Genomic DNA, 25641 nt, shown 5'->3' on the forward strand with positions numbered 1-25641 from the left:
AACCGGGTCCCTTTCCTCGCTGTCCCCGCGGCTGCCGTCCGCTCTCCACAGACTCCACAGAAGCCTTGTAGCCTCATCTCCTCAGGCTCTGTTCTCCATTCTATAGAATGGAGTGTGTTCCATTAAACAAGAGAAAAGGCAGCATTTTCTGTTTGGATCTCCTCACCACCTTTAGGACAAAACAGATTTTGTCCTTGTATGGAAGATCTCAACTCCTAACACGCGCCCCGACTCTCCCCAATTCTAGCTATGCTGGTCCCCCACCCACCCCACCCCTGTTTTTCAAATACAGGAACCTAAATATTTTTCTGTCCTAGATTATTATCCCGTCGGATATTTCTATGACTTCTCTTTACTCCTGTGTTCAAACATCACCGTTTTAGAGACACCTTTTTTTGAGCACTCCTTTCAAAGTAGCCCCAGCAGTCACTGAGCCTTGTGATTTTTTCTTTACGGCACGTATCACTACTGAATACTATTAATAATTAGCTTTTCTTTTAAAAGGCATGGTCTGACAGAACTCAGTATAGAGCCCTGGCTGGCCTCAGACTCAAAATCCTCCTGCCTCAGCTTGCCCAGTGCTGGGGTGTCTCACCCTTCCCAGTTCACTACTGGGAAGTATTATTGTATATTGTTTGTTGTTCCTTTCCTCCCAAGCCCAGACGTGCTGTCCTCTCCTTTCTTTGGATAGAGCCCCACGAGACAAGCATTTTATTACGCTGGCTGCGGTAATCCTCACACTTCGCAGTGTCCCCGACACATAGTAGGTGATTAGTAGTGAACGCACACCTTTGCTCTCCTCCTGCTCACATCTACCGGTTTCTACAAGTCTCGAGTAAATAGTATTGATCTTTGGTCTTCGGTTTTCATAGGTAGAGGCCGGCGTAGGGGCCGAGAGCAGGGGCCATGCTGTGATGGGCTTGCAGGAAAACGAGGAAGCCTAAACCCGCTCCTCCCGGTACGGTGCATGTATGTGTGGATTCTGCCATCGGAGGTTTGTGCTGTTCTTATCCCGACTTGACGAGGAGTGTCCTGGACAGGTAGTGTGTGTTCGTCACCTTCCTGTCGTCCTTGCCCCACAGGACACTGCCCGTGGCAGAGAAGGGCTCGGAATGTGCTCCCGAGTTGTGTCGTGTCCCCCTTTAGCTCGTTGTCTTTGGGAGGCCGAGCATTTAAGGACACGCGGCGAGGGCGCCACTGTTTAAACAGCTTGCATTAGGAAAGACCAGGTTAAGAACGTGCATTCAAAAGGACGCCCACCCACCCACCCACCCACTCTTTCTGCCAGCTGGAAACAAACGCTAGGCTCCGGGGAAGGGAGAGCGGGGTTTAATTTTCAACACACTTGTGCAAAAAAAGCAGATGGCAGCGGTGGGATTCGAACCCACGCCCCCGAAGAGACTGGAGCCTTAATCCAGCGCCTTAGACCGCTCGGCCACGCTACCGATAAAACAAGTTCCTGCATTCTCTCTACTTCTCCTTTCCATCGACCACGGTGCACGGTTAGGTGTTTGTCCCCCTCTTTTCCTGTTTGTTCAGCTTTCGGCTTTTTTGTTGTTGTTTGTCTGTTTTGTTTTTGTTTTTTTTAGCCAAAGAGTCTGACACTATGGAAAGATCGGCGACCCAGAGCGAGGAGCGCAGCCCCGCGGGTACACGCCGCGCCCTCGGAGCGTCCGCGCAGACTCCCCTTCCCGCAGCATCTCCATCCGGATTCTGAAAACCCACAGAGGTCCCGGTACCGCTTCTTCCCGGAAGGATTCGGGGTTTCGGGGTTCCGTGCCTTTGCATTTGGACAAGGAGTGACTTATTTCTTCCACCAGAGGGCGCCCCATGCCTGTAGTTATCAAAGGAAAACTGAAACCATCAGTGGCCGAGGCCGAATCTAGCTAAGGTCACAGTAAGAAAGACATGGTTTAGGATGGCTGGGTGGTCCAAGGTTATGACCCTCGTTTAGTGTGCCAGAAGCTCCAGGCCCTCCTCCCGGGGTCGGTCCTCTCGGCAGTAAACCCAAACGTTTTTTTTGAAGCGAAACAAAATCATACTAAATAGGAATAATCTGATTTAGTGTAACCACGACATAACAACTGTGTCAGACGCATGTATTTCACCTTTAGGTACACTCTCTTCCTGTGAATTAACAGCGAGAGTAACTACCAGACACTACCACCCACCGTTTACACACACTCCCGAGTATCGTGACACCCATCTCTCTTCTGCAGTTTCCAGAAAATGTTTCCAGGACTTCCTTAGAGAAGCGAGTTTTATGTCAAGGATTTCACCATGCCCTCTGATTGCCTCAGCTGTCATCTTTGAATTCTGGAACATCAGGAGGCCGCAAATGGGAGGCGTCCTGCTTCAGGAAGCCTGGGCTCCTCCCTCCCTCCCTCGGGCCCTTTTGTGCGGGGATGCAAGAGTCCTAGGCAGTGTCCCTCCTTGGAAACCGCTCTCACCAGAGCTTTCCTTACGAGGATTTTTAACCTCTCACTGCTGGAAATTCTGAAGCAGGGGTTCTGGGCACAGAGCTTTTTGCAAGGCTCTCTGGTGTGCTTAGGGGTGCCCGCGGAACTAAAGATGCTACCAAGTTACTCTTCAGGCCCACCGGAGGTTGTACCCAGCCCCATCTTCCTTGAAACCACGCTCCTCCACTGCACTTTGCCTTCTCTAGCTGAGTTCTAGGCCCAACCCTCAATCCAGCTTAGTTTCTCTTGGAGACTGTAGTCTCTTGCCAAACCACAGAAATGCTGGGCCACGTCTCTTCCAGGTGCTAAATCAATCTGGATTCTAAGCCTTTGTGGGCAAAGAAGGTACTGTTCTGAGTCTTCCATGAAAGGCCCCGAAGGAGCCTAAATGGTCTGCTACGTTTTGCTCATTTTCCATGTGCAGGAAGTAGGAGGTAGAATTTATCAGGAAGGAGCTGTGTGGCTTCCCAGGGAAGTGGTGGTTATGCAACTAGATAAGTGTGTGCTTGTGTGTGTGTGTGTGTGTGTGTGTGTGTGTGTATGCGTGAGTGTATATATGTGAGTGTATTGCGAGTGTATGCATGTGTGTGACTCTGTGTGTGTATGCATGTGTGAGTGTATTGTGAGTGTATGCATGTGTGTGACTGTGTGTGTGTGTGCGCGCGCGCGTGCGCGTGTGTGTGTGTGTATTGCGAGTGTATGCATGTGTGTGACTCTGTGTGTGTGTATGCATGTGTGAGTGTATGCATGTGTGTGACTCTGTGTGTATGTGTGCGCGTGTGTGTGTGTGTGTGTGTGTGTGTGTGTGTGTGTGTGTACTCCTTATTAAAGTAGATCACATTACACAGGCAGGGAGGGAGAAGAACACAGAGCTAATAGTTATAACCAAAATCTCTAAGGGGTTGCCAGCAAGTCAAGTGAGGGATTCAGAGGCACGGTAATCAATTTAAGGCCTGGCAGAGTTGGAAATCAACATGTTTCCCTCCTTGTTTTTTTTTTTTTTAACTTTCTCATGTTATGAGCGTACAATGCTGGAGGATTTCATCCAAGTAATCCCCCCAAAAAGATGATAGTAAAGCCTTCAGGGAGGCTCATCATCCCGTGAAGTTGCTGATGCTAAGCCTGATGACCTCGTCCTGGGGATCCACACAGTGGAAGAAGAGAAGAACTCTTACATGTTGTCCCCTGACCTCTACCCAATCACCATGGCACAGGCACCACCCTCGCACACACTAAATAAATACATAAGATTTGAAATTATAAAATGGGCTGGAGAGATGCTTCAGTAGTTAAAAGAGCTTGCTGCTCTCCCAGAGGAACCGAGTTTGGTTTTAGCGCCCAATATAGGTGGCTCACAACTGATTCTAACTCCATCTCCAGGAGATATGACATCTATTGGGCACCTGCACTTAGGTGCACACACACACACACACACACACACACACACACACACACACACCGAATAAACCTTAAATCCTGGCATGGGTGGCACATGCCTTTAATCTCAGCCTTTAAGATGCAGAGGTAGGTAGATCTTTGTGAGCTTGAGGCCAGCCTAGTCAATATATCTGATGTCTTCAGACCTAACAATACCAAGCTCCATGTCTGTCAGGGTTATATAGTGAGACTTTGTCTGGAAAACAAAACAAAACAAAAAATCAAAAAACAAATATCAGAAATTCTTACAAATTAAAAATAATGCAAGTACGGTCCCTTTAGACCACCCATTCACATACTCCTTGTGCAGTTAATGTTTACTGAGCTCAGGGGTCATAGCATCAGTTCGGGGGACAGGAACCAGTTTTAAGGATTCCTAAGTGGCCCTAGTGGGTGCTGATGAGCCGGGATTTTTATTTGTTTGTTTTGTTTAAAAAGTATCTGGATTCTCTAGAGCCATGATGATTATTCTAGTTCATCTTTTCCAAGGATTTATCTTATTTTCTGCTCCAGAGAAGAAAGCAGACCCCAGGAGTGCAGGGAGGGAAGAATGCCCTGGGGGTACAGGGAGGAAGGCGTCTTTAATGGTCCCTCCATTCAGAAGGCTTGGGCGAGTGCCCAGGCTGCTGGTACAGAAGAGAAGCCGGGTAAGATGTGATCAGAGCACTTCTTGAACTTGAACATGGAAGGGACTGTCCTACCCTTCAAAGAGTAGGCTTTGGGCAATTTCTCCTCATCTGGTCATTCTTGGGTTATTAGCCTGTGGCGGTTGTTATAGGAACCCAAGGAACATCTTGAGACACGAAATGCCTGCCCCTCCCACGGAAGGAATTTGTGTGCACAGCCTGGGGCTCTAACCGTTAAACCCAGGTTGACTGAAGGTGTCCAACTCAGAACACCATGGGTCTGAGAGCCGGAGCTCTTGGGTGTTTGCGGGGCCTCTTGGTTCACCTGGGAGGGGAGTTCGAATATCGCCCAGGAGCTTGTAGCAGGGATCAGCTCTGAGGAGGTGTCCCTTTGACCACGTTGCCAGTTCCCTAAGCTGTTTCATAGGAATACTCCTCTACTCCTAAGTCAGACCCCGCTTTTGGGTCGGGACCTAGCAGCTAACGCCTTGCTTTCTCATTGCTTGTTTCCAGGAAACATTTCACCTCTCCTTCCTGGGTAGCCAGTCATATGAGATCAGCCTGTGCCTGCCTTTAAATGAATCTCAGTGACCTTGGTGTGTAAAAGCAGATTGGAGTCTCACTGTCAAGCTTCTTTTTTCCTAGCACTCCTGTTGGAGATACAGAAATGGAAACCCTTGAAAGTGACGTGCGTGGTTTCGCATGCTAACGTAGGTAGTTGATGTCACTAAGGGGACAAGACATGACATCTTTTACCCATTTGCCTGTTGTGCCCAGGTCGCAAGACCCCCAAGCAAGACCACCACAGAGCCAATATCCGATGCAAGCACACAGAGGTTTTTATTAACAAAACAAGCAAGCTCGGTCCGCCATCCAACATCCGACAGAGCAGGTGGAGGAGAACGGCCCCGAGCACTCACTTGAAGGGGTTTATATAGGAAAAGTTTACGTGCAGCTTGGGATTGGACGAGGGGGCTAGGGTGAGGTAAGCATGTGATTACTAATTGCTAACAGGATTCAGGGTATCTATAGAGACAAAAATTTTTATTCCCTCTGTCCTGCTTTTGTTGACACATTCAGATTTATTGTTAGTGTTCCTACTCTCCTCTAGGGTCAATGTCTGGTCAGTTGAGTCCATTACTCCCTCTATCTTGTTGTGCCAAGTCCAGGAAGCATAGATTGATTGTCCCAGCCTTAAGTTCAACCTCTGATCACTTCTAAAACTGCTGGTCAGCAAATCCCTTTGAAGGAGGGGAGGGGGAAGCGTCTCTCAAGATGGCTGCTGATTTCTCCCTTTCAGCCTCCCCTATAAACACGTGATCTTAGCGGACAGTGTGCTAAAGATGGGCTCTCTTCTCCATATGTGCACAGTTTGTGGAGAGGAAGCCAGGCAAAGCCTCTACAGCACCATGTGGCCAGTCATTCACAGGAAACTCACTTCCCCCAGCAGTGGCTGTTGAAGAAGATTCTCCAGGCGGTGGTGGCGCCCGCCTTTAATCTCAGCACTTGGGAGGCAGAGCCAGGCAGATCTCTGTGAGTTCGAGGCCAGCCTGGTCTCCAAAGCGAGTTCCAGGAAAAGTGCAAAGCTACACAGAGAAACCCTGTCTCGAAAAACCAATCCGTTGGGGAGTTATTTCTGGGGAGGGTGGCCATGGAGTGCAAGTACAGTTTACCTCCAGAGACTCAGTAATTGCAGGGTAAGTCTCAGGCTTTTGTGTTTGTAATTAGTAGCCAAGACGTTCTGATGGATTTTGCACAAAAACTACCTCCTCTTAATAGCATGTATGTTATATGAAAGCAGACAGAGGGACTATTCGATAAGGGGAAGGGGACTAGGAAGTGGGTCAGAGAGGAGATCAGTGTGTGTGTGGTGGACAATAATAGCCAAGCATGTTGATATCTATGTATAAAGATGTTACCATGGAAGCTATTGCTTTGAATGATAATTAAAAATAACAATACCCCGCTCCCACTTTGTTTTCAATCTAGAAAAGCCAGAAAACCCTAGTCTTAGGAGTGGCTGAAAAGTGGAGCTGAGGGCATTGGCCTTTCCTGATTACACTGTGAAGCTCCCCCTCGTTAGAATTCCTAGCCACTCCCCCAGCTACATGACCACGTGTATGATTGTGCAGCCGCACTGTCCAGTAGCCAGGCAAGATGTTTAGTCATCCTTGGGCCTTACGTCCTATGTAATCCATGTGCCGCATGCAGTGTGATCACGTATTTTATGCATGCGTGGCATGGCTACGTAAGCCCAGATGCGCATGTGCAGGGGGTGGGACCTATAAAAGCAGGTTCCACCTATTCCTCAGCTCTCTTCCTGCATGTCATTCCGTAGGCCTATGCACACCCCCTATCTATTCCCTTCATAAACTCTTATAGTGGGTTTTGTTCTGCCTTGTGGCTTTTCTTGCATGGTAAACAGCGCTGCTTAATAAATAACATCGCACCACTTAATAAATGACACCCCTTCTTTCATATGGATAGCCATGTATTTCAGTTTGATGTGAATTGATCAGATGAGGCATCTTCAAAAAGAGAGTGATGAGCCCTTAGCCCTTCTTTAGGGCACGATCTCCATCCCAGGTGCCCTTAACCATTGAGCCATCTCTCCAGCCCAAGACCTGGCAAATTCCTAAACAACATTGAGATTTGTTAAACAGAAAGAAAAGGAAACAGGCCTGCTCTGACTGTCCCACGTAAAACTGCACAGTGTCCATCTTCTAAAACACCCAGTATGTTTACTTTTCATTGTCAATCAGCATCTACCAGATGTAAACTCCACGAGAGCAAGAATTTAAACTTTTTATATAAATAGCTGCAGATATATACAGAAAAGAGAGAGAGAGAGAGAGAGAGAGAGAAAGGATGGTGGATCCCATCATACTCGTTGTCTAAGTTGTTTTTCTGTTTCTGTGCTAAGACATTATGACCAAGGCTACTTACAGAAGAGTTTACTGGGGACTTAGAGTTTCAGGAAATTGGAGTCCTTGGCCATCATGGCGGGGAGCATGGCAACAGGCAGGCAGGCAGGCATGGTGCTGGAGCAGGAGCTGAGAGCTCACACCCTGGTGGAGATGATGGAGACAGAGGCAGAGAGAGAGAGAGAGAGAGAGAGAGAGAGAGAGAGAGAGAGAGAGAGAGAGAGAGAGAGAGAGAGCTGGGAATGGTGTGGGCTTTTGGAACCTCAAAGCCCACTGCTAGTGACACGCCTCACAATCCTTCCCAAACAGTTCCATCAAATGGGGACCAAGTGTTCAAATGTACAGGGCTGTAGGGACCATTGTCATTCTAAGGATCACACTTATCTTCCTAAAACAACATCGGAGGCTGGAGTATAGCTCAGGGGCAAAGCAATGGTCAGCACATATCGTGCTTTTGATCTTTTGCCCCAACCCCAACAGACTGTCTCTCCCTCTCTCTCTCCTTCTCTCTCTCTCTTCCTCTCTTACACACACTTAAACATTTGCGTATACACACTAACACAAACACACACACAATCTCACATAATACACTCACATCACACATTTACAGTCACACATACATATACAATAACACGCTCTCACATAAATGTACAACACACACATTCATACACACTCTCACACATGTACGTTTTCACACATATATACCATTCCGCGTACTTATAGTCATACACACACATGCACCCTCACATAATCACACACACATTCTCACATACACACATCCATACACTCAGACACACATACACGCACACACTTCCACACACATGTTCATCCGCACACTCGAGCTAAAGGCTCAATGTCAGAGCAAGACTACATCAAGTGCTGTTTTCTATGCTTCCCCCCCCCCCCGCCCCCGCCCCACATCTGTTCATCAGACATTCTGAGATGGACGGTGACACACTTTTTCTATTGCCCCAGCATCCGGAACCACATGTCTTACTAAGTGCCCATCCACTAATTCCCATGTGGAAGCTGATGGATGATTTGTGTTTTGTTTGTTTTAACACCTGATATGGTTCAAAGATTCAGCAGAGTCTGGGAACTGTTGCCACACCTTCAGAAGCTCAGGGCTTTAGCTAGATGAACGCTCAGTCCAGAGAACTGATTTTACGCAGTCCCAGATACCATATGGGAATCAAACATGCTGAAACTGGTGTTTGGAGCTGGCAGGATGGAACTCTTGCTATGCTTCCTGATTTTATGTCCCTACCATGACCAGTCTGGAACTTCTATCTCTATTAGTGGAGTAAAAAGCACAGCTCTTTCACAGATTTGTAGTTAGGACTGATTAAAAACTTAGATGATGGGCAAATCTGTGGTTGGCATACACCAGGATTACATGTTTCCACAGAGTCCACAACTGTTCAACGAGAACCTCTATCCAGGACCGGCCTCACCAATGTCTCACTTTGAAGGCAAAGTCTCTTCCTCCCCGAAGGCATCCAAGCACACTGTTCCACGGGTTCCTCCCTTTCTGCCCTCTCCTCTTCTGCCCTCCCCACAGTCAGCAACTCCTTACCGGCTCTTATCTGGGGACTGTGAGACGCAAAGGATTTCCTCACATACATGATTAAAGGGACATGTTACCTGTGAGAGCAAGAGCAAGAAGGGCAGGTGAGGGGAGCTAGCAAAGACCGCAGGAGAATCCCTGCAAGGGAAAGAAAGAACAGATGGTAGCCAATAGTCTGGACAGCGTGTGGAACTGGGTGGAAAGGAAGCTGATCAGTAATAGGAGTGAGAGCTTTCTGACGGGCAGCCTTTGCAATGGGGTCTTCTATGGCCAGTGTGATTTTAAATAGCAGGACAGGATAATATATCCTGGAGGACTCTCATCACCCTCTCCTCCTTTCTGTTCCCTTTGTTTACTAGGAGTTAAAGCCAGAGATGTGAAGGGAATCTTGCCCCTGATGGTACTAATGGTGATCGTTTTCCTGCTGCTCCTGTTCTGGGAAAACGAGACGACTGAGGATATTACGCTGACCTCCATAGAGCATTTGCACGTGGACTATCCTCAGAACTCTGCCCTTCTGAGGTACTGCAACTACATGATCCTACAGAGAGTCATCAGGGAACCTGACCACGCGTGCAAAAAGCTGCATGTCTTCATCCATGAGCGGCCTCAGAAAATCAACAGCGTTTGCACTTCCTCCAAGCAGATGACATGCCCAAACTATTCTGAGAGCTCCTGCTTCCAGAGTGAGACGAGATTCAGAATGACCGTCTGTCAGCTCATCGACGGTACCAGATATCCAGCCTGCAGGTACCAAATCGCCCCTATAGAGGGCTTCATTCTTGTCACTTGTGATGACTTGGGGCCAGTTAATTTTCAGGGGTATATTGAATAGCTCGCCAGCAGCACAGGATGTGCGAACCTCTCTCCGGTTGACCTGAGCTGTGGCTGTGGTGTACCGCTGTGAGCGGAATGGGGCCGGGGGTGGTGGATCCTGCCAGTGTGGCTGAGGAGGCACCACTGATTCTGTGTCAATAAAGACATCTTTGCTGAATGAAACCACAAACTCCGCACGTGTTTTCAGTTCTTGCTCCTTGCCAGTGAGTCATTTGATGAGAATCGACAGGCATCTTGTAGGACTGAGGAAAAGGGAGAAGGGGAAAAAGTGACATGATCTTATTTTAATTAAAAATGAATTAAACATATCAGCTTCACGTTCTTTCTTTCTCTTAAAAAAAAAAAAAAAAAAAACATGGAGTCCAATTTGGGCTGGCCAACTACTCCTGAGCGTGAGGCCTGCCCTGAGGTATGGCTGTCATACCCAATGGCACTCCATTAAAGAAAACTGAGGTTTCCTCTTCCAGCAGCAATCAATTAATAGATTTTTGCCAGGGCAGGGGGGGGGGGTTGTCTTCACTTCCCCTTCAATTTACTTGTTTTATTTTGTGTGTTTGTGTCACATTTATGAAGTGCCCAGAGAGGTGAAAAGGGGGGCCTCTAACTCCCCGACACTGGAGTTACAGTTGGTGTGAGACTCTCTGTGAGTTCTGGAAACTGAACCTTGGTCTCTGCAAGAGCAGAAAGTGCTGTTAACCTCTGAGCCAGATCTCCAGCCCTCAATTTATTTTTTTTTAAGAAAAAGCAATTGGGGTCACCTCTTAGGAACCTTTCTCCTTTAATATATATATTTTAAACTTCTTGTTTGTTTTGACCAAATCCACCCAACTCGCTCTCCTCCAACTCCTCTCACGCCCCCTACGTCTCCACCCACAACTTCATGCATTTTTTCTTTCTCAACCCAGAGCCTACTTTCCTGTGCGCCACCAAGTCTAATCAGAGCCATCTGTGAGTTTGGAACTCACCGTCAGAGCCTGAACCTGTGGGCTCCCAGGGTCGGCCATGTGTGGTATGGCCCATGAGTCTTTCCCCCTCCCTGGTTGACTGATAAGAGGACCTGACTTTGGTGCACCCAGTCCCAGGAGGCCAAGCTGCAGCAAGTTCATGGTTGCCATAGCCAAGTTGTGTACAGAAGGTGGTATTTTGCATCCCCTCTTCCTGTCCCATGGCCCTTAGACTCTTTCAGTCCCGTTTTCATAATGCTGTGTGAACCTTAAGGGGTGATATAAATGTCTTGCCTGGGGATGAGCATCCTTTATTCCCAGCATCTTGTTCAGCCATGAGTACTTGTGTTTACCTTTGTTCACTGCAAGGAGTGAACAAAGCCTTTGTTTAAGGAGGAGAGTACCCTTTGTCCGTAGACAAATAACAGTAAATAACAATAAACAGAGCTATTCAGAGGGTGGTTTGACGCTGTGTTGATTCAGCCAAGCAGCCAGATTAGGTTCCCCTCCGGAGTCGAAGACCTTTTCGGTGGTGGTTGACAGTATTAGGCAAGACCAAAATCCAATTAGGAAGCAGTGGGTTCCCCCCCAACAGTCCTGCCGCTGTTACACCGATAGGCACATCTTGCATGGTAGGTTGGGGTGTCAGTTCCCATCTGTGTTGACTCATCAACGCCTTTGCCCCACAGCACCCTGCACAGCACTGCCTGGCACACTGAGAGCGAGCCAGCAGGGGAAAATCTTCCAATCAGTTCCAGCCTAATTTCTCTACAGCTTTCATCCAACAACAAGTCTGTGTTGTCTACAGCAGTAGGGTGGGTAACCAAGAGAAGTGAAAGGAGCCTATATTTTGTGTATAGGGGTACTTCTGGGATCTTTAAGGCTTTTCTAGAGACAGATTATATGACTTATACCGCATCTGTTCCAGTTCATCAGGTCCCCCAGGTTGCAAAAGAAAAGAAAAGGAGATTGGAAGGCACCTGACTGGTCAGAAACCATTTCCCAGAAAGACTGTGGAGAGATACAGATACCAATGTCCCAAGGAAGGACTGAGCCTCTCTGAGCTAATGTTTTTCCTTTTCAAAGTTTTGGAGGAAACAGAGAGGGCTTTGGACCAGACTGCCAGCTCCTTCCCCTTTTGGTTCTTGCTGTTAAATTCAATGTGTGGACACCCCATGTTCAAGTATGGACATGACAGCCTCACAGCCAAAGGAGAGAGGAAGACAAATAGAGGCACCCAATTCTGGAAACTTTATCAAATCTTGACTATTAGTTTCCTGTCATTAGTCTTCTAGTTGTTAGTTTTTCCACCCATAAAGCTAGGTAAACTCGGAGGTTGTTTCCAAGTCTGTTACCCTATCATTCTATTTCTTAGGGAGTGCAGAGAGCAGCTTTGCTTGAGGGAAGGCTTGGGGTTGGAAAACAGTAAGGAATATGGGTAATGGAGAAGTAGGGGCCAGTTTCTGGGGCCATTCATTCTGCGTGATGTAGTTTCAGTCCTGTAGGTGAGAAGCAGGACTCAGACAAGTGAGTGGGCCGGAGCAGGGTGAATGATTCCCAAGCTTTCCAGGAAAGGCGCAAAGCTGCACAGAGAAACCCTGTCTCAAAGAACCAAAAAAATAAATAAATAAATAAAAATGATCCCCAAGCTTTAGAGAGCTCGTTCTGTCCTGATCGTCTCAGCTGAGAGGCTTCGGCTGTTGCCTCAGCCATTTGGACTTAACTCAAGGTCGTATCAGAAGAGGAGGTACATCTCCGTGGGCGGCTAAGCCTGTCTTTTCAAGTCGTTAAGTTGTAACTGAGTAGGTGGGTTGAGGGGGAGGAGGGTGACCATCCCAAGCGAAGCACACGTCACACCCGTCTCATGGCTTCTTCCCCACGGGGCAGCCCTTCTCCAGATGAATATTATTTCCTAGTTCTCTGGTGGAACGCCATCGTCTTGGCTGCCCTGTGGAGTTTTGAGTGCTACCAAGTGAGCAGAGCGCTCGGTGTCTGAAGAGAAAGGGAGCCGCAGCAGGTGCCCTGAGAAGTGACGTCCACGAGGGTAGCCTCGCCCTGAAGCAGACAAAGTAGTCCATGGTGCTGTTTTCTTACGCCATCCCTAGACTTCAGTGTCCTTCCCTCTTTCTTATCACGTTTTCTTCCCTTCTTCCCTCTTTTCTCCGTCCTACTTAAAAACAAATTTTGAAGATAAATAAATCCCCTTTACGCGATACAGGGACAGCATCCATCTATAGGAACCCATCTCATAGTATTTTCACTCAGTGAAAATCAAAGCCAAATTCAAATGAATTATGACATTTTAGATCGTAAGTGCCTGCACTTACTACCTGGGCCGACATCATCTGATATGGCCTTGAGGAATGAAATCAGGCCGGGCTGGAGGGGCTGCAGCACAACTGAGGCTGTGACAATTTTATTGAGAGCAATCCGACTTTATCAGAAACAGACTATAATGCCAGTTTCCAGGATCGATACTGCTGCAGTTGCCAGGATACAGTGAAGCTTACAAGTCATACCGAGTATGCAAGATTAATGTCTAAGACCAATTGTCTTCTCGAGCTCCCATGCCCCCTTGACGACCAAGGGAATATACAGGGAAACACAAGGCAGCCTGAGTGCTTTGCTGCCTTAGGGAGTGCATCAGTCTCTCAGGAACCGGAAGGGACCCTGTGCCCCAGGAGCCAAGGACTCTAATCTGAAAAACCTATGACAGAAGCCTCTCAAGGCAGCTAGGCCAAGCCAGCTTCATGGTTCCCCCGCATTTGATGTTTTACTTTGTGTGTGTGTGTGTGTGTGCATTTTTTAATGAACGTCTAATAGTTCGAAATCAAGCACAGGTAGCTATGAATGCTGTTCGTGTGAAATATGTGTTTCACAAGGACAGGATCTCTGTACTGCTCTTCCTCATTACTTTGCCATTTGCCTAATATCAGCTGATTAAGAAAGGCCAAAGCAAAGGATTTAGAGGTTCCAGAAAAAAAAAAAAAAACATAAGTTATTTACAAATTCTTCCTCCATCCAAAATCTACCAAGTCTATGCCCAGAGAACACAGTCTCAAGGAAGACATGTGGACTGAGTTCTTAATAATCTGCCAATGGTCGGGTGTTTTAGCACATGTCTATCATTTTAGCATTCTGGAGGCTGAGGCAGGAGGATCAGTTATGAATATGAGACCAGCTTGGACTATTTAGCAAGTTCCAGGCAATCCTGTTTTAAATAGTGAGACCCAGTCTTTAAAGACAAGTGTGGGGCTGGGCTGTGACTCAGGGCTTAAGAGCATGTATTGACTGCTCTTTCAGAGGAACAGAGTTCAGCTCTCAACACCCGTGTCAGACTGCTTACAAGCTCCTGTAACTCTAGGTCTATGGAGTCTAATGCTCTCTTCTGGCCTCAAGGGCACAGGCACTCATGTGCACACAACTATGCACACACACACAGAACTAAAAACAGTAAAAACACATATTTTTTTTAAAGTGAGTTATGAGAGATTCACAGAAACGAGAAATGGATTTGGTAGGTTTAAGTGATCAGAAAGGTGTGTCAAAGAAAGAATGCAATCTGGATTTGGCTTTGGGGGCTTCCACGAGGCAGAAAAGGAGGGACCCAAGAGGGAGAGCCATGGGCTGGAGAGATGGCCCAGTGGTGAAGGGCACTTGTTGCTCTTTCAGAGGACCTGAGTTTGCTTCTTAGCACTCACATCAAAGGGCTCAGAACCGAATGTTACTCCAGCACAAGGGGATCTGACATCCTCTTCTGGCCTCTGTGGGTACCCGTATGCACATGACATATACAGACACACACCCATAAATACAAAATAAAATCTGGGGGAAAAAAGGGAGAGGTGGAGGCTCCTGGTGTATTTAGAAAGAGTTGGTCACCCTGACTGATTAGGGCAGGTTTGTTTAGCAAAATAAGGAGAGACACTTGGTTTGTGGGCCTCCGTGGTTAGGCTTCCTCTGGTCCTGGAGCCAAGGAGAGACGGGTCAAGAGTCCCGAGACAAGTTCAAGTGGGGTTTTATAGAATTGGGGGTGGGGAGGAGCACAGGATGGTGATTACAAAGAAGCTAAAATGACCCTGCGGAAGACACATGGGTGAGGGGAACTTTTAAAGGGGGAAGAAGGGAAATAAAAACCATCCTAGTGTGAGAGTGTTATCAACATAAATAACCAACTGTGTGGGGACTCTCGTTATGAAGTGTCCAGCACTGACATTACTAAAGGGTTTTCACCCTGACTAGACTAGCCATGCTATGCCTCTGGCAAATGCTGCCAGGAAGCGGTGTTTGTTCGAGCCCCTGTGAAGCTGTGTCTGCCGGCACTGACCAGAAAGGGTGTGTCAGGATCGGGGAGCTGTTAGCCTTAGACCAGCGTTCGTCCCACGGGTCACCTAACTAGACAGTGAAAAGATGAGATATAACTGAACTCAAAGAAAGGTGTGCAGTAGGCTTTCAGAAAACAAAAACAATAAAGCACTCTGGGTTTGAGGAAATGGTGAGATCTGCAGAAGAGGAAGCAGGGTGCTTCCTGGTCCCTGAGTCCGACTGCTGTGTGCACATTCTGTCCGGTTCCCCCTGAGTGTCCTTGGCTCCTGGCTCCCTCATCAAACCCACACACATCTCTCTACCCCTTTCTTGCCCCTCCTTCCCTTGGTTAGATCCAATAGCAGAAACTCAGAGTATGAGACACAGTTTCACTGCCAGCCCAGTAAGAAGCTGGACTCTTTCTCTGCAAGATCCACTGGCCAAAGGAACTGGTAAAGACGGAGATTTTCTGACTGAGAATGGGCGGGGAAAGAATCGGGAGCTGGAGAAAGGCTATCGCCTGTGCTTTTTGTTTGCGTGGCTGTCGTGTGCCGGGTCCTGCGTGGGCAGTAAGACACAGGGATAGTGAGAAATGTGGTGGGTGAGATGACTCGGACCTACGTGGAGACTGTAAACCGCTCTAACAAGAGCAGACAAAAGAAAAGTACTTGGCTCCAGCACGTTAGATTTAGCTAAGGTTTTGTTTTGTTTTTCTTCAGTTGGGTAGACTAATGTCGAATGAGACAGACTGGACTGGTTGTAGCTGGACATTTTAGCCTGGGTGCTCAGGCTCCTCAACTGATTGTTATTTTACTATGTCATATTTCGTTAATATATATGTAGGAGTCTTATATCGGAGGGGTCGTTACTGAGAATAACTGCCGTACGGAAGAGGAAAACTTCCCTGTTTTATCTTTCCTGCAGACAAGATTACAGTGTACATGAGATGGCGATCTTTGTGCTGTTGCTTGGCCTCGGGGTGGTTCTCGTAGCGCCTTCAGAAAGCACGGTGAAGGGCATCAGAGAAAAATTTTCACAGGAGGAGACGCATCCTGCTGCAAAACAGACTGTTGGGGCATCAGTGAACTCAACCCTGTCAGATAAAATTATCAGCCTCAGCATACCCAAGAATGGGATGTCTGCCTCACCCCCAACATCTAGAGGGTTATATTTCCTCATCCCCAAGGGAAACACCTGGAGTAATGACCAACACTGTCTAAACGGCCCGAGAGTCTGGAGAGAGGTTTTAGACACGAATGCGTCATGCCAGTTGGGCAATAACTTTGGGCACGGGTCCCCCGATGGGATACACGGAGCTCCCAAGGCCACCCGCTGGAAATGTGGTCTAAGCTACTGTGAGACCCTAGGACTGGAACACACCATGTGCAAGATCACTGCAGGCCAGCGGGGCCCCCGGTGTCAGGAGCACCGTGTCACCTCCTTAAAGAGAATCTTGACAGTGCTGACAAGCCACTCCCTGATGAGCTGGCTAGTCAGCGGCTCTAAATTGTAAATCGCAGGGCTTTGAGGGTAAAGAAGGACAAGTTCACGATCATTGCTGCTTCTACCCTTCCGCTACACATGTCTGTCCCCTGGTACGCAGTAAACACTGTTTGTGCTAAACTGGATAAACGGAGGGCGGGGGGGAATGGCCCAATGCAGCACAAGCCAATTAAAAATTGTAACTGATCCTAGAATCCAGACTCACGTTCTTGCTCTCACTCTCTCTCTCTCTGGATGCCTTCCTAGTTTAGCTATAAAGCTGTTCCAACGCTGAGTCTAACCCAAGTGGACAAAGGAAGGAAACCCCAAGCCAGATAGTGAATGAGGGTGAGACATACACTCAGTGCTGTTCCTCCAAGGAGTGCGAGCTTAAGTGTGAGCATATGTGTGCGCCTGAGTGCAACTGCCTCCACCAGTGGGCTGCCGGTCCTCCAGATGTCTCGGCATCACAGCGGCAGCACTGTACAATCTGCATTCCTCCGCCAGTGTTCCTATCTCAGGGCTGCTGCTGCAGGGAGACGAAACACAGCTCTTCTCGCAGCCGAGCACCGTCTCGCTGCTCCAGAGCTTCGCCGGCACAGCGGCAAACGACGGGACATACAGGAGGTGGCGGTGGGAATATGAGTTCCAGGCAGGGTTGTCTTCAGCCTTGATGCTTTCTCTGCCAATTTTAAGTCCTCGGAGTTAACAGAGCATGAAGCACAGACGGTTATCGTTATTTGCTGTTGTGCAAATGTATGCTCCCGTTTCCCCTCTTATTTCTTTCCTTCATGCCGAGCCCACTCTTTTTTTAAATGTTTAATTCTAAATAAACACGTGCAAATGAAGGCCATGTTGTTGTAATGTTTTTCTTGCAGTATGTGGTTCGTTTTACCTTGATATTCCCTATGTTTTTACACTGATACAGAATTCTCAGTCTATGGAGACTACAAGAGGCTGACAGTCAACCAACACAGACCATCAGAACAACATGTGAGATCTGGGGGCTTTTTAACTGGATTCTCTTTGTCGGCATGATGGCTGCTTAAACCCTGCCGACATTCACTGTTAGTTTGGGTCGCTGGTATACGATCAGAGTTCAATTTGTATTTGGCAGTAAGAGGAGAGTGATTTAGGTAAATGCCTGGGTTTTGAACAATAAATGAGGCTACAGGTAGGCCGAGGTGCTCGCTCAGTGAGCCCATTCTAGGGTCATTTACGTGTGGCAGGTCTGATACTACACTCATTCACCAAATAGAAGAGTGGATTCTCCAACAGCACAGCCCAAGTTGTCTCTTTGTGGTTCATATTCAGTTCATATATTAGTGACTTCATTTTTACACCATTCATTTATAGTAGAGGGGCCAGTCAGCCCTAGGGAATAACTTGTTTTGGTTGTTTTATTTTGTTTTACAATATGCAAGAAGAAGCCAACCCATCTTAGCACATATCTTCTCTCACCAGGAAAGAAGAGCAAAGACCCAGGACAGTAGCTCTTTTTCAGGCTGGGAGCATCTTCCAGAGAGGTGTGATCAAGAACACACCGTCCACCTCTCTGAAGGAAGCAGGAACTCTGGCTTCTAGCCGGCTACGGCGACCTCTCAGAATCTATCACTTCATCATCATACTGTGGTCTGGAAGACACAGAAGTGCCTTAAAGCACACGTTCCTGACTCCAGAGCCCATCACTTCTCTGATGTATGTGCCACAGGTTCCTTGTGAGGCGTTGAGCCCGGGATTTGAGGCTTTCAAATACTGGGTTTTCATCACTCCCCATTTCTGCTCACCAAACCTGCAGGGGCTCCTTTGGTTTGGTTTTGTGGCTTTGTATCTCAGTTGATCAGACTGGTTTTCAGGGCTCCAGAGTCCCCTTTCACCATCCCCAGTCTTCCTTCCTGCCTCTGTGGTTTTGAGGATGCTGTCCTCCTTGGCCATTGCTTCCCTCCTACAGAAAGGGTTTGCTCCCTGCCTCCCCGGTCCTTCCTTTCTTTCCCTTCTCTTACTTATCTTAACCCTTAAGCACATGAGCCACACCTGCTAAGAACCAGTCCCAGCATCCCTGGTACTTGTTAGGGAAGTAACTGAAAAGTAAATACGCCTTTGTAGCTGAAAGGCAAAGTGAGAGGCAGATCCGATTCTGAAGCAGCCACGGGAGGTACCCGGATGGTAGAGACGGGGTTCAATACCCTTATCCGTGCAGTGTGGATGTTGGGTGAGATCTGGCCCTGGGCATTCGTGAGGATCAATGTGGAGGAGTTTCAGGTCACCCAAGCCAACTCTCCTCACTGTCAAGGCAAGGCACCCAGACTCACTTCCTCTCTCAGGCTCTCTGAGCAGAAGTGATGTGAGCAGGGTCCGAGTCCAGGTTTCATCACAATATACTGAACACCTTGTCATTATTCAATAACTAGATCCCCAACTGGACTACATCTTCACTTAAATATTTTATATAATAGCAATCGTAATGGCCCAGGAGTAAGCTGAACTCAGAGGGAACCATGTCCCTAACGGCTGTGCTATGCAGTTGTTCCGCCAACCTGCTGTTGACAGGTTGTTATATGAGAGGGGAGTAAAGGTGTGTTTTAAAGCCCTGTTCTCTGAGATTCCATCCCTTGAGTTTGGCCTTCACATAACAAAGTTCCTAATTATAGGAACTGTTGTTAAGCACAAGCCCCTAGGCTGGAGGTCTAGGAAGAACCTGGGTTCTGTAGACAAAGGGCAGGATCGAGTGTGTGGTCATTTTGCAAAAAGCATCAGGGTTGCTGAAGGGCCCAGAGTTTCACTCCCACTCAGCCAGACAGATCAAAAAGCTTTCTTTCTAATTCGAGTTTCAGTGAGTAGGGAAAGGTTGCTGCTTATGTGTTCAGTGCCTTTGAGACAAAATAATTCAGGGTCACTTCGAGTGCCTACCTCCTCGCCAGTCCCCCAGGGCAGCCAGGCAGTCTTTTTATCCTGAAAGCTCCTGGACAACAAACGTTTCTGAAAGCAAACACAGGACACTGTAACAGCCACTCGCTTCTAAACAGAAGTTCAAAGAGAGACTGAACGTCTGAAATGCAACTTCATTCCCCTCCCCACCCCCCTAGAGACTTGGCAGAGCTGGGATAAGATGGCTTGAAAACTCTTTCATCCTTCTTGTTTTGGAAGCCTGCTAAGGTTTTCAGAGTCACAACAATGACAATTGTCACAAGGTTGTTCGTGGCCATGGTGATTGTAATAACAGAACAGAGCACTTCCAGCACGTCAGAAAGATCTACAAATTCTCTTATTACTCTCAAACAATCCACACGGAGTGGAGTCGATGACGTTACCTGCAGACAGTAGGCAGTGTTCAAAGTCATGTGTATAACTGCTCTTTGCAGGAGCAAACAAGGACAGTTTGATTTCATAGGTCACACTTCTAGCCTATCATCTGTATTTGATAGAAGAAAAACACACTTGTCAATAACTGTAAGGAAAGACAATTCTGACTGTTCCTGAATAAAATATACCTTACCACTTACCATTTGCTTTGATGATGAAATGGTAGCTGTCATCACTATTATTTTTATACAATTAGATTGTTCAGTAAACAGCTGAAGACAATTTTCCACATATAAGAGTTTACCATATATCTTAAACCTATAAAGCAGTCTGTCAGAAAGATGAAACATACTTACGGAAAAAATAATCAGAAGACATTATCTGAAAATTAGCCAAGGAAGAAATAATCATTAAACATTTGAAAACATTTCTTTCTCACTAAATGGAAAAATGATGTGCTGTCATTTTTAAACTGTTTAAACCAAAGTCCGTGTGTGTGTGTGTGTGTGTGTGTGTGTGTGTGTGTGTGTGTGTGTGTGTTTCTGTGTGTCTATTTGAGTGCGGGTCCCCACAGCAGCATTAGATGCTCTGGGGCTGGAGTTACAGGTGGTTGTGAGACTTGTGATGTGGATGCTGAGAACCAAACTCTGGTCCCCTGCAAGAGCAGAACTGCACTCAATCGCTGAGCCATCTCTCCAGCCCCTATCACTTTTTAAATCAATCCAGTCAACAGGCACAGATTAAGAAACTAAGAGTGTTGGCATGAACATAGGAAAGGATGCGTTCATGTTTGGTTGACATTCCTGGGAGGCCTGACCTTTTCTGAAGGGAAACGGTGGAGGAGTGGATCTGGGGGAGAGGGGAGTGGGGAAGCGGGGGACTGGGAAGAGAAGGGAGGGGAAAATGCAGCCAGGATGTAATATATGAGAGAAAGAAGGAAGGAAGGAAGGAAGGAAGGAAGGAAGGAAGGAAGGAAGGAAGGAAGGAAGGAAGGAAGGAAGGAAAGAAAGAAGAAAAAGAAAATAAATAGAAAAGAAAGAAAAAGGGACATTCTTAGCCTCTCTGAAAAAACAAACTGGTTTCTGTCTTGCTGCCTTTCACAAGGACAATTTGGAGCTAAGTTCTGAAGCAGGCTCTCTGCACCTCTGGAGCTAAGTTCTGGAGCAGGCTCTCTGCACATCTGGAGCTAAGCTGCTGGAGCAGGCTCTCTGCACCTCTGGAGCTAAGTTCTGGAGCAGGTTCTTGCACATCTGGAGCTAAGTTCTGGAGCAGAGTCTCTGCACATCTGGAGCTAAGTTCTGGAGCAGGCTCTCTGCACATTCAGCTGCTTCACCTGGTGGCTGCTGATGTTCTTTCTTTCTCTCATATGTCCTCTAGGTAAGGAGCTCAACTCGGCCATCCCTGGCTCTGGTGGTCTTGAAGGTCAGGACGTATCTGAGGGCCTCAGGAGGCCATAGACTTTTCTTGCATGGGCCATAGTGCTGGGCAGGTGAGAGCTCTGAGTGTCCTCTCCTTGCCCCCAGCTCAGACTCTTCAGGAACCCCACATTCTGGATGAGAATGTAGACAGAGACCCCTGAGGCCCTCCTGGATATGGGGAGCAGGGGCCTGTTAGAGGGGAAATGGGTGAGGACAATGGCCAGTGTAACCTAACTATGCTCAATTCCACTTTCTTTCCTCCCAGTCCATTTTCATATTTTTTCTTCTTGACCAGTGTCTTAATTAGGGTTTTTATTGTTGTGAAGAGACATCATGACCACGGCAGCTCTTATAGGGAAAAGATTTAATTGGGGTGGCTCACTTACAGTTTCAGAGGTTCAGTCCATTATCATCACAGCAGGGAGCATGGCGGTGTGCAGGCAGATGTGGTGCTGGAGCTGAGAGTCTTACATCTTGCAGGCAACAGGAAGTTGACTGACTGTCACACTGAGGGAAGCTTGAACAAAAGAGACCTCAAAGCCCACACCCACAGTGACACACTTCTTCCAACAAGGCCACATCTCCTAATAGTGCCACTCTCTTTGGGGGTTGCTTCTTGGAGGTGGGGAAGGGGAGCCATCTACTTCTCCAGAAAAGAGGACGCTCCAGGCTCACAAAGGCAGAAGTTAGCAGTTGGATTTTGACTATGTTAGAAGCAGAACAGACTTAGTCTGTTTTCTTATTAAGCTTGCTAATTATGCTTTAATTAATGTTAATTATATTTAATTAATCCTAAAGTTTGCTATTTTCCTTTCCCTTTTCAACATGGATGATGGCTCAGGAAAACTGGAAATCTAGGACCCTCTGCACAGGCTGAAAGCAGCTTAACAGGTTGGAGAGTATCACTTATAGGCAGCTTAGCTAGTCCGAGTGCCCCTCAGCATCCTTTAGTATTTAGATATGGTTCTCTCGAGGACTAGAACTGATAAAATGAATATATAGGGATCTATTAGAGCAGCTTATGGGCTATGGTCCTGCTAGTTGAACAATAGCTGTCTCCCAATGGAAAGTCTGAGAATCCAGTAGTTCTTCAGTTCACGAGGCAGAATGTCTCAGCTGGTCTTCCATATATATACCCCAAACCCAAAGAAGTAGGCTCTAATACCAGTGAAGGAATGGACTTACCAGAGAGAGAGGGGGCAAGCATTAAGTATTTACTCCAGCAAGGACAAAGTATCGCCCTTTCCATGGAGGAAGTGGTCCAATGTAATCCACCTGCTACCAGGTCGCTGGCTGGTCACCCCGGGGAATGGAGCCATATTGAGTGCTCAGTGTTGATCTCTGATGTTGGCAGATCTGGCACTCAGCAGCAGCTCTATCCAGTCAGCCTTAATGAGTGGAAGTCCATATTGTTGAACCCATGCGTAACCTCCATCTCTGCTACTGTGGTCATAGTGTTCATGGGCCCATTGGGCAATGACAGGATGACTGGGCAAAGAGGCTGAATGTCCATAGAATGGGTCATCCTGTCTACGTGATAATTAAACTCCTTCTCAGCTGAAGTTACCTTTTGATGAGCATTTGCATGTGACGCAAGTAGCGTCATCTTTTGCCCGTATAGAGATCTAGCCACATAATTCTTTCCCAATGTCTTTCTCATCAACATCCCAATTATTCTCTCTCCAAGTTCCTGGTCATCCAGGAAATCCACTGGCTACATACATCCCATGAACCAGTGAATAACTGCATATCTATCCATTTTTCCTTCCAAACAAAATGTGTGACCATGTGCACTGCCCAAAGTTCTGTCCACTGTGAAGATTTCCTTTGGCTGGTGTCTTTCAGGGTTGTCCTCAAAAGGGTTGTAATAATGTTACAGCAGTCCGCTTCTGAGTGGTGCCTGCATAATGTATAAAATTCTCTTTCTCTGTCAACTGATCATGGTGTGCACCCCACGACACACACTATGGCTTCTATTCCTGTTACAACGCCTTCTGCCACCAAGAGTGCATTCAGGGGGTCAGCTTTGTGCAGCAAGTGCTTTTACCCTCTGAGCCCTCACAGTGGTCCCCGTGGAATTGATCTCAGAGTAATGCCTTTTTTAAAAAAAAAAAATTTCAAGGTTATTATTTTCATGTACTTTGTAGTAAATAATGCAGAGCAATCGTCATACCTTTAATCCACTTTCACCAATGATAACATGATGCAAAATTACAATACTGTATGAAGACCTGGGTATTTACCTTGATACAGTCAAGAACATGCCAAACATTCCCTAAACAGAATATTTTCATAACCATAAGCATCTTTCATGCTATTTTAATGTAGTCAAACCTGTCCCTTTTGTCTCATTAGCTTCATTTTTTACTTCAAGTCCTACACACACACACACACACACACACACACACACACACACACTATACACATATATGCACTTATGCACACACAAGTGGCACATAAAAACACACAAACACACACCGACATATTCACATACACACAAAGACTGCCTGTCTTTTCCCTAAATTGAGAAGTAAATAATACACTGTACGCACAGTTACAACCCCACACTTGTGTTAAGTTTCTCTCTTGCTACTTATTGGCTGTCAGAGTATTTCCTGTTTTTGCCACTTACTTTTGATGTGATGTTGTGTGTCCTTGTCCAGAGAGGTATGTGATTCCGTTCTTGAGTGTGGGATATCATCTACCATAATTTCTTTTATGCCTAAATTTTTTCTTATATAGTAAGAGTATTTCTTACCTCAAATTATGAAAAAGATTTTGTTTCGTTCTAAAAAAATCCCAATTTTTATCTTTAAAAGTTACTTTACTTTCTAAGCTACATAAGTTGAGGAGTGAGTGTGTTTATATGGTGTGTGTGTGTGTGTGTGTGTGTGTGGTGTGAGGTGATGAGTGCATGTGAGCGTATCTGTGTCTGTATGGCATGTGTGTGTGTTATGTGAGGTATGGAGGTCTATAGTACTTTTTTTCTTGATATATCCATGATTTAACCATATTCACTATTATTTTACAAAATAAAATTTGTCAGAATTTTAACCTTATGCATTATGTATTTCATCTTCGTTCCATCTCTGACTTCGGGGAGGAATGAAACTATTAAGCAAAACATAACTAGGAGTTGAATAAATCAGTCTATATTGTCCAGGATCATATTGACTTACAGGAAAAATGTAGCAGATTTCTATTTACCACAATCTTTTAAAATTTTATATAACCTTATACTTTAAAAGGCTAAACAAAGCACTAGTAAAAATTAATTTGTAGAGAACTTTAATCGCTTGTGAAGAGGTTTCTGTCATTTGTTGGAGTGACTTCTTTTTTTCCAAAATAAGATATGAAAATGACTCTGTGTTTGGAAAGCTGATTTTCAATTAACGAGAATTTTGTTTTGCTCCTTATGGTGTATCTTGTGTGCTGCTGGATATTCACTTGGGCATTCACCTTAGAGGAAGAAACGCTCAGAATCACATAAACAATGTGCTTGACCGCCTTGCTATCCACACTGGTGTGTCTGTCCAGATTTTCTTGACTCAGTGTGGTCCTCACTTAGGTTATGAGGTAAATGTGCAAGTGCCTCAAAATGTTTGTGAAAAGAACACATTTGGTGCAACTAAAAACTGGAATTTCCTCATCAAATTGAATCAGGAATACTTGAGGTCTTGAAAGTATATTGTACTATTAAAGTCTTTTTTGAGTTGCAAAATTTATAGTTGTAAAACTAAGATTAAGAAATTATCAAGAGCCCAGGCAGTGGTGGTACCCACCTCTAATTCTAGCATTTGGGAGGCAGAGTCAGGCTAATCTTTGAGTTCGAGGCCAGCCTGCTCTGCAGAGTGAGTGTAGGACAGCCAGGGCTACACAGAGAAACCCTGTCTTGAAAAGCAAAGCAAAGCAAAACAAAACAAAAGAAATTAGCAAGAAATAAGTTATTCATTAATAACACTTCACTAAGATTTTTTTTTCTTTTCTCCTATGTAATCTCCTTGTCCATTAATTAAGATGGTGAGGTGGGGCTGGTGAGACGATGGCTGAGTGGATAAGGGCACTTGTTGCCAAGCCGGAGAACCTCAGTTCAATTCCTGAAACCTATGCAATGGAGAGAGAGAATCAACGCCCACAACTTGTCCTCTGACGTCTCCGCGTGCACCATGGCTCACATGCACCCGTACCTTGCAACACACCCAATTAAAATGTAATAATAATTAAAGACTATGAGGTAGACAGAGGTCAGTGTTCTGGTTTCTCCACCCACACAACCACACTTCTTTTGCCCGTGGTCCTCATTGCTTTGCCGTTCAGTCGGAGCAGCTCTTTTATTAAC

At 46.4% G+C, this 25641-nt stretch overlaps 2 protein-coding genes and 1 non-coding gene across 3 annotated transcripts; 2 read left to right on the top strand and 1 right to left on the bottom strand.

The window, feature by feature from the left end:
* Positions 1–1363: 1363 nt before the first annotated feature.
* On the bottom strand, positions 1364–1445 carry Trnal-aag. Its single transcript has one exon. It is a non-coding gene; the product is annotated as a tRNA-Leu (tRNA).
* Positions 1446–8243: 6798 nt separating this feature from the next.
* Rnase12 (ribonuclease A family member 12 (inactive)) lies at positions 8244–10012 on the top strand. The gene is made up of 2 exons (XM_028873483.2): positions 8244–9117; positions 9373–10012. The coding sequence occupies exons 1-2, from the start codon at positions 9084–9086 to the stop codon at positions 9846–9848; spliced, it is 510 nt and encodes a 169-aa protein (XP_028729316.1). The 5' UTR covers positions 8244–9083; the 3' UTR covers positions 9849–10012.
* Positions 10013–15358: 5346 nt separating this feature from the next.
* Positions 15359–17429, top strand: Rnase11 (ribonuclease A family member 11 (inactive)). Its single transcript, XM_028873485.2, has 2 exons — positions 15359–15551; positions 16024–17429. Exon 2 carries the CDS (start codon positions 16046–16048, stop codon positions 16610–16612), a length of 567 nt encoding a protein of 188 aa, XP_028729318.1. The 5' UTR covers positions 15359–15551; positions 16024–16045; the 3' UTR covers positions 16613–17429.
* The last annotated feature ends 8212 nt before the right edge of the window (positions 17430–25641 follow it).

Source organism: Peromyscus leucopus, chromosome 9 (assembly GCF_004664715.2).
Source record: "Peromyscus leucopus breed LL Stock chromosome 9, UCI_PerLeu_2.1, whole genome shotgun sequence".
Lineage (NCBI taxonomy): Eukaryota > Metazoa > Chordata > Mammalia > Rodentia > Cricetidae > Peromyscus > Peromyscus leucopus.